The sequence below is a fragment of the Gobius niger genome (assembly GCF_951799975.1).
Source record: "Gobius niger genome assembly, chromosome: 7".
Lineage (NCBI taxonomy): Eukaryota > Metazoa > Chordata > Actinopteri > Gobiiformes > Gobiidae > Gobius > Gobius niger.
This window is the reverse complement of record NC_136858.1, coordinates 11,933,414-11,951,267: the sequence shown is the minus strand read 5'-3', so window position 1 is coordinate 11,951,267 and position 17,854 is coordinate 11,933,414. Positions and strand designations below refer to the sequence as shown.

Below are 17,854 nucleotides of genomic sequence, written 5' to 3'. Positions count from 1 at the left end.
ATACCGGATTGACACATCAAAGTGAAAACGTCTTTTGGTCTTTCAAATACATTACACTGGTTATTTTTAATCACACCTGTTTTTCATACATTGACATATTTCGAATGCGTCCTCCACTCTTCCTCACAAGAAGACATCATGTGACTCTTCTGAGGGAAGGGTGCAGGAAGCGTTCAAAGCTTGTAACGGTGAAGTATGAAAAATAGTGCACTGGTTTAATAAAAATAATTACTGTCACACTTCATCTTCCTTCCAATAAAATACATCTGTGCATGCAGTAGTCACGGGTGCATTGAAAATAATTACAGAACAAGTGCAAATAGCAGGTACAACAAAGCTTACGAGCTACATACTAGTTACATGAAAACCTTGCTCTCTTCAATGTTTTCAGTTCAACTTCAAGATATAACCATTGCTTTGTTCACTCCTGTAGTTTGCGCTCAACCTCTTGGAAAACCTTTGCGTTGACCTCATCAACTTCATCTTCAACCTTTGCATTAAAAAACAACAACAACAAACTTATAATCTTTACAAAAGAGTTGAAGGAGATACTAGTAACTAACCTGTTCAACTGCATCAACCTCGGGGATATAAAACTGCATCATATTCTGAATGCCATTTCGCAGAGTAACCGAGGAGCTTGGACAGCCAGTGCAGGAGCCGACCAGTTTTAGTTGGACGACTCCATTCTCAAAGCCTTTAAAGACGACGTCCCCTCCGTCCTCCTGCACCGTTGGCCTGCGAACAAACAAGTTGTTGAACAGTTTATACAAATACGGTAATTCATTAATGGATGTTGATGCTTCATACGCTGTTGAGCTTAGACCTGATTCTGGTGTCCAGGAGTTCTTTTATGAGTGACACTATATCGTCATCATCTTCACAATGACCTGCAAAGATAAAAAAAAAAGAAGTTTGAATTTGTTTTTCAATTTGAATGATTATGGTACCCAAATTTTTATAATACTTTTTGATACATCCCTATTTGCATAAGAAAAGTATATTAAAACATGTATTCACTATTTGTATTTAACTTAATCCAATGATATTGACAGAATAAAGAATACCCTCTTTCAAATGGCTTACTTATTCTAGACCCACAGTTAAAGGCCTAGTACCTGATTGGTTTACAAACAATGATGGAGAGAGAGAGTAAATTTGATAGTTGTGACCAAACTCATTCCTAACTTGAAATTCTTCACCGGGATGAGTTTATTAGCACTTTTCACAACTTGCAGGGTCACTTTTGAGCGTCACTGTCACAGAAATGCTAATGAACTAGCCTGCAAGCTCATGAAATGTATACAAATGCTTTATAATAAGATGCAAAGTATTTTTATACTAATTACCGAGTTATAGTATATAATACACTGATGGAAGTAACTAATTTTGTCCCACTAAAATAACAGATCAGAAAAAAATCCTACTGTTGATCAGAAAAATTTAAGGCCATAGTGCCAAAACTTGGTGTTAATATCCTCATAAAATCAAATATATTTTTGCAAGTTTCCTTATCAATGTTACAATGGGTTGCTCCTTCGTCTTCGTATTTGATGTGTAAAGTCCATTCTCTGTTCCACTAATATAAAACATATAAGGTAAAGGGCCTTTAAGCTAATCTGTCAACACTTACTGCTTTCCTTATGTATTGCACCAGTTGATATGGGGTCACCGCTTTCAAAAAACTTTGTAATAGTCTCCACGGCGTGACGCTTGATGTCCGTCCACTCCACGTCCTCATCTGCCTACACAAGTCGCACATGTTGCTATTTATGGATGTTTTAATAACAAAACGTCCATGAACTTGTTTTTGTTTTTACCTTAGTAAGTGTTATGAAATCAGGGCCAAAGAACACACTCTTTACTCCTTCGATGTCAAACAGATTCCTAAAGGGAACATATTATCACGTTAACAAACATGGGCAACACAGAGCTGGAAGTCTACGTTCACATCTTTGATAAGAACCACTCGTAGCTACGTTTAGAGAAGATAAGCCATGACACTGATAATATGACAATACTGACTTCAGAAAAAGATGTAATGACTCATTTTTGAGTTACACTATCAGTCTTTTTAAATAGAATTCCGAGTGTAAAATGTTGATACAAGCTTGGTTTAGAAACATGATTGGGATGTTTTTCCTGTATTTTTATGAACTGTTTATTTTCAAGTTTGTTCATCCTGTGAAATTATGTAGAATATATCTTTGATATGGAAGGTCAGCAGCAGCAAACTGGGAGGACTTTAGCGCCTTTACTTTCCATCCTGGTGGCTCCTATGATGCTTCAGGATTTATTTTATCTCAGATTTGTTTAGAATTATCTGGTTTCTGTTTTTTGGAATGCAACCATGGATACAGTTCGATCAGTAGTGAAAACCTAAAAAACAATTGATCCTGTAGTGTCCTACAGGCCATCAGGATGGTAAGCCAAGGTCAAATGTCATATACGCACTAATCCATCCATCCATCCATCCATTTTCTTCCGCTTTATCCGGGGTCGGGTCGCGGGGGCAGCAGTCTCAGCAGAGATGCCCAAACTTCCCGATCCACACACACCTCCTCCAGCTGTTCTGGGGGGACCCCGAGGCGACACCAGGCCAGCTCGGAGACATAGTCCCACCACCGTGTCCTGGGCCTTCCACGAGGCCTTGTCCCACTAGGACATGCCTGGAACACCTCCCGCGGGAGGCGACCAGGAGGCATCCGAAACAGATGCCACCTCAGCTGGCTCCTTTCGACGTGAAGGAGCAGCGACTCTACTCCGAGCTCCTCCCGGGTAACTGAGCTCCTCACCCGATCTCGGAGGGTGCGCCCAGCCACCCTGCGAAGGAAACTCATTTCGGCCGCTTGTATTCGCGATCTTGTCCTTTCGGTCATGACCCAAATCTCATGACCATAGGTGAGGGTGGGAACGTAGATCGATCGGTAAATCGAGAGCTTTGCCCTCCGACTCAGCTCCCTCTTCACCACGACAGACCGATACAGCGACCGCATCACTGCTGACGCCGCACCGATCCGTCTATCGATCTCACGCTCCATCCGTCCCCCACTCGTGAACAAGACCCCGAGATACTTGAACTCCTCCACTTGAGGCAAGGACTCCCCACCGACCTGAAGAGGGGAAGCCACCTTTTTCCGGTGGAGAACCATGGCCTCGGATTTGGAGGTGCTGATCCTCATCCCGGCCGCTACACACTCGGCTGCAAACCGCCCCAGTGCGTGCTGAAGGTCCTGGTTCGTTGAAGCCATCAGAACAACATCGTCCGCAAACAGTAGAGATGAGACTCTGAGGCTCCCAAACCGGACACCCTCCGGCCCCTGGCTGCGCCTAGAAATTCTGTCCATAAAAGTAATGAACAGAACCGGTGACAAAGGGCAGCCCTGGTGGAGACCAACACGCACCGGGAACAGGTCTGACTTACTGCCGGCAATGCGAACCAAGCTCCTGCTGCGGTCATACAGGGAACGGACAGCCCTTAGCAGAGGGCCCCGGACCCCATACTCCCGGAGCACCCCCCACAGGGCACCACGAGGGACGCGGTCGAACGCTTTCTCCAGATCCACAAAACACATGTGGACTGGTTGGGCGAACTCCCACGAACCCTCGAGTACCCGATGAAGGGTATAGAGTTGGTCCAGTGTGCCACGACCAGGACGAAAACCGCATTGTTCCTCCTGGATCCGAGGTTCAACTATCGGACGGATCCTCCTCTCCAGCACCCCGGAATAGACCTTACCGGGGAGGCTAAGGAGGGTGATTCCTCTGTAATTGGAACACACCCTCCGATCCCCCTTTTTAAAGAGAGGGACCACCACCCCGGTCTGCCAATCCAGGGGCACTGTCCCCGACCGCCACGCGATGTTGCAGAGACGTGTCAGCCAAGACAGTCCTACAACATCCAGAGACTTAAGGCGAATCTCATCCACCCCCGGAGCCTTGCCACCAAGGAGCTTTCTCACCACCCTGGTGACTTCAGCCCCGGTGATGGGCGAGCCCACTTCCGAGTCCTCAGCCTCTGCTTCCTCATTGGAAGACGTGACGACGGGATTGAGGAGGTCCTCGAAGTACTCCTTCCACCGCCCGACGACATCCCCAGTCGAGGTCAGCAGCCCCCCACCCGCACTGTAAACAGTGTTGGTGAAGCACTGCTTCCCCCTCCTGAGGCGCCGGATGGTTTGCCAGAATCTCTTCGAGGCCGACCGATAGTCTTCCTCCATGGCCTCCCCGAACTCCTCCCAGACCCGAGTTTTAGCCTCCGCGACCGCACGAGCTGCAGCACGCTTGGCCTGCCGGTACCTCTCAGCTGCCCCAGGAGTCCCACAAGCCAACAAGGCCAGGTAGGACTCCTTCTTCAGCTTGACGGCATCCCTTACTTCCGGGCGCCACCACCGGGTTCGGGGATTGCCGCCGCGACAGGCACCAGAGACCTTACGGCCACAACTACGAGCAGCCGCATCGACAATGGAGGAGGAGAACAGAGTCCACTCTGACTCCATGTCCCCCGCCTCCCCCGGAATCTGGGTGAAGCTCTTCCGGAGGTGGGAGTTGAAGACCCCACTGACAGAGGGATCCACCAGACGTTCCCAGCAGACCCTCACAACACGCTTGGGCCTGCCAGGTCTGACCGGCTTCCTCCCCTGCCAGCGGATCCAGCTCACCACCAGGTGGTGATCAGTTGACAGCTCCGCCCCTCTCTTCACCCGAGTGTCCGAGACACGCGGCCGGAGGTCAGACGACACAACTACAAAGTCGATCATTGACCTCCTGCCTAGGGTGTCCTGGTGCCACGTGCACTTATGGACACCCTTGTGCTCGAACATGGTGTTCGTTATGGACAAACTGTGACTAGCACAGAAGTCCAATAACAGAACACCACTCGGGTTCAGATCGGGGAGGCCGTTCTTCCCAATCACCCCCTCCCAGGTCTCACTGTCGTTACCCACGTGGGCGTTGAAGTCCCCCAGCAGAACAATGGAGTCCCCAGTCGGAGCACCATCTAGTACCCCTCCCAGGGACTCCAAGAAGGCCGGGTACTCTGCACCGATGTTGGGCCCATAGGCCGAAACAACGGTGAGAGACCTGTCCCCGACCCGAAGGCGTAGGGACGCGACCCTCTCGTCCACCGGGGTGAACTCCAACACGTGGCGGCTGAGCTGGGGGGATATGAGCAAACCCACCCCAGCCCGCCGCCTCTCCCCGCGGGCAACTCCAGAAAAATGGAGAGTCCAGCCTCTCTCCAGGAGTTGGGATCCGGAACCCAAGCTGTGCGTGGAGGTGAGCCCGACTATATCTAGTCGGTATCTCTCAACCTCCCGCACAAGCTCAGGCTCCTTCCCCCCCAGTGAGGTGACGTTCCATGTCCCGAACGCCAGAAGCTGTGCATGCGGACCAGGTCGTCGAGGCACCTGCCTCTGACTGCCACCCAGTCCTCTCCGCACCCGACCCCTACGGATCCCTCTGCGGGTGGTGGGTCCACAGGAGGGCGGGCCCACGTCGTCCCTTCGGGCTGGGCCCGGCCGGGCCCCGTGGGCAGAGACCCGGCCACCAGACGCTCGCGTTCGGGCCCCAACCCCAGGTCTGGCTCCAGGGTGGGGCCCCGGCTGCGCCATGCCGGGCGACGTCACGGTCCTTGAATATTGTACGTCCATATGGGTCTTTTGAACTGCTCTTCGTCTGACCCGTCACCTCGGACCTGTTTGCCATGGGAGACCCTACCAGGGGCATAAAGCCCCAGACAACATAGCTCCTCGGATCAATCGGGCACTCAAACAACCCCACCACGTTAAGGTAGCAGTTCATGGGGTTGTACGCACTAATATGAACTTTTTTTAAACATAAACAGTTGCATAGAGCACCTTGAAAATATAAATTAATATATCTATATTTATATTACAAGAGCAAAAACCCTAGTTGTTTGTGGTCAACGTTTTCATTTTGCTTAGATTATATTAACTTCACTATTATTAATTTATACAGGCTTTGAATTAGCATCAAATGAGATTTAAATGGGCTGTTGGAACCAAATGTTCCCATTTCCAAAAAAAAGTGGGTCGCAGAACTGTTTTCAGTGTGTCATGAATATTTATGTACAGAAAAAGAATATTATCACTACTGGAGTCTGTTAAAATGACTGTTATTGGGTTGTTTTTATCATAACTTCAGCTGTTTTTGGCTTATGTAATGCTCATTCAACAACAATTTGAGGAAAACACAATATTTGATATTATTTTTACATTATATTTTATAAGTCTGGGTCATATTTTGGTCAAGTCTTGTCATCCCAGGGTGATTGTGGGCCCCGATGCCATACCAGCAGAGAACCACTGGTTCAAACTGTAAATTTTAGTCAAAAACTAATTATTATAATTATAATTAAAACTACGAATAACTTCAATAATGCATTCCTAACATCATCATTCATCATGGGAAAGAGCAAATTTCACACACCTTTCAGGGAGCACTGTAATAATGTAATAATTAGCAAAAACTAGACATCAGTGGCCTCTATGTTTCGTTAGCATTGGTGCTACTTTTGACTTTACAATTGATTAAAATAGTTCATAATATGTATTCACTTGTTCTATTCAAGAGATGAACACACAGCATTTTTTTTTCTTCCTGTTGTATCTCTTTCACTGGGTGCTATATAAATAAAAAAATATATAAAAATTTAATCCAAGATAATTAATGAGTTATTGGGCCTATAATTATTTTACACCTTTAGAAGAAGAACTTTATTTGTTTACAATTCAGCAAACAAACCTGGCTAAAGCTGAGCTTTCAGCTGCGCTCGGTGTAGGAAAGTCTTGCGTCCCACTCCCCAGAACAGCTTTACCAGGCAGAAACTTCAGGCTCCTGGGGTTTGGAGTGTCTTGTGTTTCAATGGAGAAAGTCCTAACTGCACAAGAAACATTAAACATTCTTGCATTGTATTATATACTAGATGTGTTTAGAGTGAAAGTGTTGGTTCTCACTGGACAAATGTGTGGTCCGTGTCAAAGGATGGAGTCTTCTAAACGCTTGTCCCCCGGTCTGCGTGTGATACGAGGCCCCTGGTATGTCGGGGATCCTGAAAATAAACAACAGTAATGACTAAGGCACAATAAAACAATAACGCACATCAAAAGAGACCGGCAACAAATGTAGTAAATTATTATCCAGTATGAGCGACAAACTTGATGCTTCAACATGTAAGACTAGACTAAAACCAACATGGTCCTAAACACCAGAAAGAAATAATGAACCACTATTGTTAGCATTGCGACACTACAAAAATGGCTAGCTTTAGCATTACGACTGTATTTAGGAACAATAGCGCTAAGATTTCTTATAACACTACATTTTTTAAAATTCATATATCCTTCACAACGTTTTGAGTTTGGTCTCATACCGAATTTGAGCCACATTTCTTGTCCGTAACAACTGAAGGAGAGCCCAACTGATGCGCGCCGCCATCTTGTTTGTTTTGGAAATGAGGACCCCGTGTGGTAGACGAGGCGAACTCCTGACTCACCTCAACACCATGCGCTTCCTCGGACTTCACTCATCTTTGATGGGATATATCTGGTACGTTTGTGTTGAATGTTCATAGATTTCTGAAGTATTTCTTGTGTTTTATGTTTCACACAATTAGTTTATAGATATCAACAGGTGTCACGCAGCGTCCACTTACCACTTTGGTCAAAGTGATTTTCCTTAAGAAATAAAACCCTTATTTTTTTGGTTTGCTTGAAATGATACTTGAAAGATCATCAGTGTATTGTGCCCGAGGGCCTATTTGATCATGAATTGAGAAAAGTCAAAAGCAAAAAGGTACTATTCTCCAGCACAGTATTATTTTGCTACATATAATATATCTAAAACTTGTATTATAAGCTTTATATAATGTAGCCCTTATTATAAAATATAGAATTAAAGTTAAAATGCTAAATTGTTGCAAAATATTTCTAAAATAGTCATCTGCACTGTTTAGATTTTTGTTTCACCTCTCATCCAAGGGGCTTCTTTAGTTCTCGCTGATTCTTCAGAAGAGTTTGGCTCACCGCAAGAGGTTTCAAATGTCGAACAAATCATCTATTTATCCAGGATAAAACTCATTTAGATTAAAAATATTTTTTTAACTAATTAAATTGTATACTGATTCATTGAAGTCACTTTTGGTTAGACTTGTCTTAGTGGCCAGTGTGTGAACCATCAAGATAAGTAAGTCTTGTGTGTCAGTGTTACGCTGCTGCTAAGGTTTTGTATCTGCCAGGAATAGCCCGCAGGCAAGTTGAATAACTCTTTACTGCATTGTGAAGTTAAAAAACAAAGTTATATAATGATGCGTTCCTTAGGTGTCTGGGCATGTGGCCTCAAGAAAACAAGAATTGGAAGAATGTTTCTACAGTAGTTAGTCCAAGCGTCACTATTAAATGTTACACCAAGGGAGTGCTCAGTAAAGTTGTGTAGGTAACAGTAGTTATTGCTCCTGATTGTATTGAAGTAACAGTACTCTTAATCGAGTGAAATGCAGTTACTCTCTCCATTGTGAGCAAGTTTATTGGCGACAGAAGCGCCATGTGATATATGAAAATGAAAAAGCTTAAACTTAAGTGAATATTATTTTAACTTATTTGAAGATTCACTACTTGCCAATTCTTGTTAATATTGAATATCTAGCAATTTGCTCAATCAATTCATATTTCACAGTCGTGCATGTTGAAAACTCCATTAAAAGCCTAATCTAAAGTGCGGACAGTCAGTTTGAGCCTGAGTTTATGGAGTGCTTCGCGTGACAGCTGTGTACATTCTGATCAGTGTTTACAGTGATAAGAGTTGGCGACGGGTTGTGAGTGGCATAATTTATGTGCACCACCTTGAAAATGCCCCGAAACATCCTAAAATACTTGCAACTGCTTACCGGTTGTGATAATATAAACCATTTTTTCCAGGGTGTTTGGAGTCGACACCTGGATGGCATCAGGAACAAAGCACCGCTGCCCAAAGAATTCTTGGTATGTTTGAACTGTCCGATTATCCCTTCTGTAAACGCTGCTACTTCTTGAGTTCTCCTTCCCCTGCAGACCAGTCCCTGAAGGACCTGTAGATCATCATGTTTACATTATGCATGTTTGAGTAATCCTGCATATTCTGTTTGTCCTCTGAAGAGCTCAAAACACTCTGTGCTTATGTCATGAGGTGATGTGCTTCTCTGATTGTAAAGACCAGACACCTTCAGATTTGCTTCAGCAGTCAAATGCATCCACTGCAAAATACTGTATGTCATGTTTAATAGGTAGCCTTTGTTTTATCCCTATTTGAAGTGCTGAAGTGGGAGGATAAGTGAGTGGAATTTCTTACATTTCTGCCTAAATTGTTCATAAAATGTGGTCTGATCTTCATTAAAATCACAGGAATGAGTAAACAGTGTCTGCTTAAACTAATACCACCCAAGCATTTACATTTTATCCTATTTTGAATGGCCATAACATGTAAACATTCACATGACAGCGTGGAATAGTGAGTACACCTCCTGGCTAAGAATTCTCCAAGAGCTAATTAGACAAATTTATGAAGACCTTTCGAGTCAGGTGTGAGCCAACCTGAAGTCCAATCACTGAGGTGTGGCTGAAAGCTGCCCTCCCCACTGAAAAACACACACTAGTTAAGAAGTATCACTAGCTGAGAATCATTGTCTGATGTGCACCATACCTTGCTGAAAAGAGCTCTCTCAGGACCGATCAGTAATTGTTGACATGTATAAAGCTGGAAAAGGTTACAGAACCATATTTAAAAGTCTTGAAATCCACGGTTAGACAAATTGTCTATAAATGGAGACAGCTCAGTACTGTTGCTTCACTTCCAAGGAGTGGTCGTCCTGTATATGACTCCAAGGGCACAGCGTATACTCAGTGAGGTAAAAAGGAACCCTAGTGTCAGCTAAAGACTTACAGAAACCACTGGCACAGGCCAACATTTACAACTACCATATGTAAAACATTGAACAAGAATGAGGCTCATGGGAGAACGCCATGGAGGAAGCCACTGCTGTCTAAAAAAAAACATTTCTGCACATTTGAACTTTGCAAAAGAGCACTTGGATGCTCCACAGCACTACTGGAAAATATTCTGTGGTTTGATGAAACCAAAGTTGAAGTGTTTAGGAGGAACGCACAACGTCATGTGAGGAAAGAAAATGGAACAGAACATCACATCAAAACCCTATTCCCACTGTCAAGTATTGTGCAGGAGCTTCATGGTGTGGAGCTGTTTTGCTGCCTCAAGGCTTGGACAACTTGGTATCATCAATGTAAAATGAATTCACAAGTTTATCAAGATATTTTGCAGAAAAACATTAGGCCATTTTATCCAAAAGCTGAAGCTCAACAGAGGACGGTGCTGCATTGAGACAATGACCCAAAGCACAAAAACAAATCCACTTCAGAATGGTCTCAGATGCTGTGGCATGACCTCAAGAAAATTATTCACACCACACATCCCAGGAATCTCACTCAACTGCAACAGTTTTATAAAGAGGAATGGTCCAAGATTCATCCTGATCGTTGTGCACGTCTAATCTGCAACTACAGGAAACGTCTGGATGAAGTTGTTTCTGCCAAAGGAGCGTCAGCCAGCTATTGAATCTAAGGGTTCACTCACTTTTTCCTCCCTGTCCTGTGAATGTTTACATGTTATGACCAATAAAAATATGATGACATGTAATTGTTTGGGTGGTATTAGTTTAAGCAGACACTGTTAACTCATTCTTGGGATTTTAATAAAGATCAGACCACATTTTATGACACATTTTAAGAAATTCCAAATGGTGTGCTCACTTTTCCCCCCCACTGTATGTGTCTTGGATCAATAGTTATCGGTTTTCTCACATTGGTGATGTCTTTTAGCCCTGAACACCTTGTACTTCTGGACACTTCAGGTCGGTTACAGCTGCTGAAAATGACAGCATGGGAAGATAATGGATTCCATTTCCTGGTGGCTTCATGCTTGATTTTCATAAGTCTTTGACCGTTACTTTGAGTCTTTTTCTGACGCTTCTTACGACTCTGTTGGCTATTGGCTACAAAACGTTTGATAGTTCTGCAGTCTCCTCCCATAACATGTTTTCAAATGTCAAAGTTGCTGCATCCAACTGACCAGCTTTCAACAATTTGTGATGTTCCAGAGTTTTTCAGATGTCTTTCTCTCATTACAAACATCGCTATCATCTGGGACACTTCAAGCCAACAGCCTTTGAGTTTGACACAGTTTGGAGTTTGAAAATATGTGGGGGGGAAAAATAGTGGTCAAAAAACTCATTTCATTCCGGTTGTTTGCCGCGTTTTCACTCCTCATCTCTCCTCAGACCTGCCCTATTTGACTACAGCCAAACAAGAGGCTTAAATACATCAGTTGCTCCTCCAAACACTTTCATTTTGATTACACATTTCAAAAATAGCATTTGTTGGATGTCTGCTGTTGTGTTTGTTTATATGCCATCATTTTGCGTCAGTTTGGAATTTTCCGCAGTGTGGTTATAACTTCAACAGATTCCAGATGCCTATTGTGTAATAAGACAAACAGCGCACTTGCCTGAGGGGCCAAGCCTGTTTCCATGTCTTAACGTTTGTTCTGGCAGAAATAAGGTATTGCGAGAGAGGAGTGGCAGCCCCATAGAGACGCACCCAGAGAGAAGGCAGTGCCGCGGAGCGAACGGTGGAGAGAAGGGAGGCTCCTCGCAGAAGTACCAGGACTGACAGTACCATCACACCCCTGAACAGAGCTTATCTCCAGTGTTGTGACTGAACAGAGGAATTCGCAGCCGTTTGAAGACGTCGCCTGCTAAGACTTAAAGGGATTTCAGTTGTACATTATTTTTGTAAACTTTTCCACTTCTTTTTTCATCAAGACATGGTTCTGTGGATACTTTTCCCAATCACTCTCGCCTTCATTTCATTCGTGGGCACGTGGACAGTGTAAGTACATGGCACAGATTACTTCATTTACCAGGAAAAGTTGGATTATCATATCTCTAAAAACGTACAGTTTTTGTTTGTTTAGAATCTCTTTAGGATTGTGTTCACTCGCTGTGTAACTCAGTCGTCCAGGAGTGTTACATCAAAACAGCCTAGTCCAGATGATTTCTCTTAGAAATCCTCTTCTACTTTACTTTGGTTTCAAACTACATATAATATGTATATTGTCTTTTATATACATTTTTGTATTTTATATACATAAATGAAATAAAATGTGTTTGGTAGTCCAGAGTTAAATCTGTGATAGCAGTATTTAGAAGTTGAATTGTTTGCGGTATATGGTGAAAGAGTATGACGTAAAAGTTGTAAAAGTTCTTGATTTGATTTATTTAAGTGTAATGCACAAAGTTTAGTGTCCAGCCTGCATGAGCGTACAAGACACTCAAAACATAACATGCAACACAGGTGGCTATAGACCTCTTCATTCTTAAAATGAAATATACAACAAAAACCTCATACAGGATGTATGTGTGTTGCCTCCTATTGTAGTAGTAGATGTTGTAGTGCTTATAATAGAAAAAATGGAATCTTGCAGCAATAATAGAGATAAATGTTTACCATTTTGTTTGCAATCATTTTTCGAAAGAGTCTAAATTCAATGATTTGGGATTTAATACTTTCAAATGTGCAATTTTTATTATTATCGATACTAATTTCGACCCCAAAGCTTTTTGGCTGCTCTATAACAATGCTAACCACATATTGAGCTCTTTCCGCACTGATTACCCTGATTATAATAACTGTCTTGTGATGATGAAAATATGGACATTCTCTCCTTGTGCACAGTAGTGATGAAGCTAATGATGCGAGCCCTGAGCAGTTGACCACAAATGCGCCATGACGTCTCTTGAATCATATGCTCTTCAAACGATGTTTGTGCCCTTTAAACTCAAGATGATGGATGTGATTGTGAAATCATGCTAATATAGTGTTTACATCTGTGCATACATAAGCTAGCAAGCCCAAAAAATGTGATCAGGACAGTTTTCTAAGGTGTGAGAAAAGGAGGCGTGAGGTTGGGACAACCTGCTGAACATGCTCTTTCTATTGTTCGTTTGATTTGACATGACATCAGTCATTTGGTCACTTTACGTCATGGACATCAGTGTTTCTTAGTCAGAGGTACAGTACGTACGGGAACGCCTGTGGGTGGCTGAAATTCAATTTGAACATTCATTTCAAAGTCATGTTTAAAAAAATAATAATTAATTAATATGAATAATTAACCAATCTGTTGCCAACTTTCCCATTTGGCAGAGAAGTCTAAAATGTGGCCAAGTTGCCGTAGCGATAGTCCTGTACTTGGCAAATATTTCCAGAGATGCTTTGGCTAACAGTAAGAGGAGCCTAGCTAGAGACAGCAGTAACACATTAAAACTAAAAGATAGCATTCTTTCTGAAACTAACAGGAATAGGGTTCAGGATCGTGATGTCATATCGCCAAGCATCTTGGGATTTGCAGCATTAATAAACCAATGGAGATTTTAAAAGGTCAAATACTGGAGTTATTGTTCACATTAAAACACTTGGACACCACAGTAAGTTAGATGTATTTACCAGTAGTGACTCAGCTAACGGAGCTGTTCCACAGCTTTTCCCCTCGACTTTCTAAACTGTGTTTAGCTAATGTTAGTCAATGGAAGGTGTTTGCTAACACCCACGAACATGGCGGATATCATCATATTTTTTTAAATATGAATACGCATAAGTATTATCAGTGACCCGGCGGATGCTTGCATGGTTAGCATAGTGTCTTTACTCCCAATAGCCTGTAGGACACCCCTCAATTGTATTTTTGGTTTTTACTGCTGATGAACCGTCTCCATGGTTACATATACATTCCATTCTGAAAACCTACCAGAAATCCTAAAAAAAAACAGAAATAAAATTGATCATGAAGCAGTAGTATATATTGAGCACTCTCGAGATAATCTTAATCACTAATGTTGGTCATCAGTGACGTAGGGTTCACTCTTCAAATTGGGTATGAGTAGTCGTGTGTGGTATTGCATATTTTGTTTCAGCTTGATAAAGGTGCATTATGCAACTTTTATGTGCAAAACAAAGTTGATATTTGTGGGTATTTGACCTTGTAGTGACCTGCAGCTGTTTGAGTGGTCAGCATGGCGCCTTTACTTTCCATCACAGTGGAAACAATTGATCCTGGAGCGTTGTAGAGAGACCAACGTGATCCAAAGCAAAGGAGCCTTGCTCACCGCTCATACAGCTGCTGGGTCACTTCAAGGTCAAATAAGTATAATTATCAACTTTGTTTTTGCACATAAAAGTTGCATAATGCACCTTTAAATTAATGTAACTCTTTAAGTTCTTCACAATCTTTTTTGTTGATTATGTGTAATTCAAAAATATAGTATACTGCTCAGGACTAACAGTGTGGCACATATCACCAAACATTTCTTCCTAAACCAAACCTGTGCTAGTCTGATTGGATTTTGTTGATTATTGTTTTACTTTGGCTAATATAATTTTCCAATCAAATGTTACACCTAATCATTTCACGTTTTACTCGCAATGGTCTTAAATTCTCCCCTACCAGTTGATAATTGGTGCTATTTTGCAAACATAACATTTCAAAACTCTTCTTCTTTTTCCAGATATGGCATTGCTTACTCCAACAACCACGTGTGCTCCCTCAGTGACTGGTGAGTATAGTCTCAGTCTTTGTTCTGTGGCTAAAATTAAACTGTTCTAAAAAATCAGAATTATTTTCCCAGGAGCGGTCAAAACTTCTGCACAGGAAACACCTCAATCAACTGTTGTTACGTCCCCACCATAAGGCAACACACAAACCATTCAAACTTGGATTATCCAATGGTTATTAGTTGCACCATTTTATTTAAATTTTTTGTATCTACGATTACAGCTCGAGTGGAACATATGCACCGGAAAACTCCCTTTTTTCAGCAACAATCAATGCTGGATCATTCCTGTGTAAGTGTGTTTACTATATACAGGCTTTCCTAAGTACAAAACGTGTGTAACATATTGGCAGCGACACAGTTTACTCAAAAACAATAGTCAGTCAGTTTCATTTTGTTGGTACTCAATTTGTGTGTGTATGTGTTGCTTCCATAAAACTCACAAACAGTTTATATATATTGTGTTTATATAGTAAAATTGATTTCTCATCTGCAGTTCTGCTCTTCTGCATCTTCCACCATGCCCACGTGATGGAGAAACACGCCGGCTCCTCCATGTTGAGCCGGATCGCCGCGGTGATGGGATTAGTGGCCAGCCTGGGAGCGTTTATAGCCGGGAACTGTAATGTAGGTACACAGTATACATCCTGAAACACGTCTATGAGGTGGGCAGTGACTGGTGCGGCTGAGCAAACAGAGGTGGCTCAAGGTTTGGGCCCAAAGTCAATACAACAAGATAGATTAGATCTAATATATAATGTACTTTGTAGGTATAGTAAAGCACATCCACAAATTCTAAGCCAGTGTGCCAGATCAAAGAACAAGTCTAATGAAAAAATAGAAAAGATCTGGACAACTGTATATGCTCACCAGCTTTTTTATTTGCTCACCGCTTCTTCAGACAATCAAAGTAGCTCAAACACACCTTTATAGACATAGCAGCTTTTGATTACACGGGTCATGTGACATGGTACATCGCAAGTCATATATCAATTTGAAAGATTTATAAAAGTTACGAGTACATGGACGACAATTATATATGTCTGATTGTCCGTATATAAGACTTGTTAAAACTGGACTTGTTGGCTCATCTAAATGAGGCGAACCGATATAATATATAGTGTAATGCAACTACACAAAAATAGTGTACGATAGTCGGTGAAATTTGAGTTGATCTCCTAACAAAGGCACTTGTTAGTGGGTGGAGAGATGTGCAATTTCAAGCAGTAAGAGCAGCAACAGCGTTGCTCAAGACGAAGTTGGAATCTTGCGTACAAACAATGGTGGCCAGTGCTTTCCATGTTGACTAATCTTGGTGTGTGCGACTACAGCCGGATTCCCTGGCCCTCCTGCACTACATGGGCGCTGCCATTAGCTTCGTGTGCATCTGCTTCTACACCATGCTGCTCACCTCGCTCACCGGGAGATGCCAGCTGTCCGGATTGGAAAAGTTCCTCTACCCGTACCGCCTTGTGTCCACCTTCATCCAGGCCATAGTCACCATCTGCTGTATCCTTTTATAAAAAACTAACAGTCCTTCAGGGTTTTACCTGTGAACACTGACGCACAAAGGCCTTATTGTGGGCTTGCAACATAGCTTTGCAGTAACTTGTGCATCCACTCAAGTCTATGTACAAAGAAGGACAGGTCGTATTGGCAAATGACCCACAGAGATATCCTGAGATTACTTCATTTAATTGGTGTTGGTGCAGAAATAAATGCTATTTAAATTGCAAAATGTAAAACTTTTTTTTTTTATCAAGGGTGACTCTGAACTTTATTGTCTTTATTGCTGGACCAACCTGCAGATCTTGGTCTAGAGCAGTGGTTCCACTATCACCCTGGAATAACTAGCCGCAACCCATATAAGAATCTTGATTTCCAACACATTAAACACTTTTCAGCTTATCTCTGTTATCTAATGTAAAATAATGTATTTTCTGGCAGATAGTTGTTTATTTAAAGGAATAGTTAATTGTTTTTCCATACTCACTGAATAAGTTGAAATGTTGATCATGGTATTGTAGCAGTTGACAACCAACCACTATGTGCTAACCACCGACCAAAGAAAACACTCAATACTTGAAAATACAGTGAAATTATTTTATAACTTTTCATTTTACCTTTTGGACAAATCTTCAATTTAACCTTGTGTGTTCTATGTCCATGAGTTGGCACATAGCTGATTAGCAGGATTCGCTTTTATTTGGTTGTAATTTTGCCAATAATAATGATAACAATCAAAGCAACAGGAAGCACAAATGATTTAGCATCATTTTCAATTGCCGTTTCCTCATTGAACAGACTTCTCCTTAACCTGATCCCCACAGACACCATCTTATTTGCACAGGAGGATTACCTGTACCTCCACGTGTCGGCCATATTTGAGTGGATGCTGAGTGTGAACCTGCAGTTGTTCGAGCTCTCCTATGCCATAGAGTTCTACTATTTCTCTTCGTACATGATCTCCAATGTGCTGGGTCAGAGGGAGGAGCAGAGGCCGCTCATGATGACACTGTCCTGATGACAAACGGCGACCATCTTTGGGGAAACTACCAACAGAATGGACTGAGAGACAATGGTGGGGCTGTGGCTGGACCAACAGAAGTGTTTGTATTTATTAACAGGACTAAGGTTTTGCACAGACGCCTCCTTCAGACCTGGCATTAAGAGCAGGACAGAGGGATTAGACAGACAGGCAGACAGTGGACTGAATGTTTACTGAGAGATTAGATTGGGGGGTGCAGAGAACACACAGTGACTGATTGTACAGAAACAGGTCCACATACAAATCAATAAGGCAATTTCAGTGTGTACCACTATTATAATCACACTTTAAAGTTGATCAATGTGTACCTAATGTTTCGTTGGCGCGTCCATAAAAGTCACTACAGCGGAGGATTGTGATAAATTGCAGAGGTCGGCAAAGGGAGGGGCTTTAGAAATACATAATTTTTAAAGGTGTATTATGAAACTTTTTAATAGAGAAAAAACTTTATATTTGTACGACTGACCTAAATGTGACCCAATGGTAAGTGAGGTTAGCATGGCGCCTTTACCTTCGATCATGGGAGCTCCACTGGGTCAGTAAAAGGTCTTACCTCAAAAGGCTGTGTCCAATTTGCTTTTGAATATGGATATTTCCCCACATTCCTCTGATGGAATCTTAAAGGTGCA

The 17,854-nt window shown here is 42.5% G+C and overlaps 2 protein-coding genes across 2 annotated transcripts; one reads left to right on the top strand and one right to left on the bottom strand.

The window, feature by feature from the left end:
* Positions 1-8: 8 nt before the first annotated feature.
* Positions 9-7,476, bottom strand: LOC306965511 (NFU1 iron-sulfur cluster scaffold homolog, mitochondrial). Its single transcript, XM_079559993.1, has 8 exons — positions 7,394-7,476; positions 6,978-7,072; positions 6,766-6,901; positions 1,821-1,887; positions 1,634-1,745; positions 827-890; positions 564-738; positions 9-490 (listed from the first exon to the last, which is right to left on the bottom strand). The coding sequence occupies exons 1-8, from the start codon at positions 7,456-7,458 to the stop codon at positions 422-424; spliced, it is 783 nt and encodes a 260-aa protein (XP_079416119.1). The 5' UTR covers positions 7,459-7,476; the 3' UTR covers positions 9-421.
* A 4,195-nt stretch (positions 7,477-11,671) lies between these two features.
* Positions 11,672-17,601, top strand: LOC306965637 (transmembrane protein 150A). The gene is made up of 7 exons (XM_079560159.1): positions 11,672-11,957; positions 14,633-14,680; positions 14,753-14,815; positions 14,902-14,969; positions 15,174-15,304; positions 16,009-16,186; positions 17,008-17,601. The coding sequence occupies exons 1-7, from the start codon at positions 11,893-11,895 to the stop codon at positions 17,199-17,201; spliced, it is 747 nt and encodes a 248-aa protein (XP_079416285.1). The 5' UTR covers positions 11,672-11,892; the 3' UTR covers positions 17,202-17,601.
* Positions 17,602-17,854: the final 253 nt, after the last annotated feature.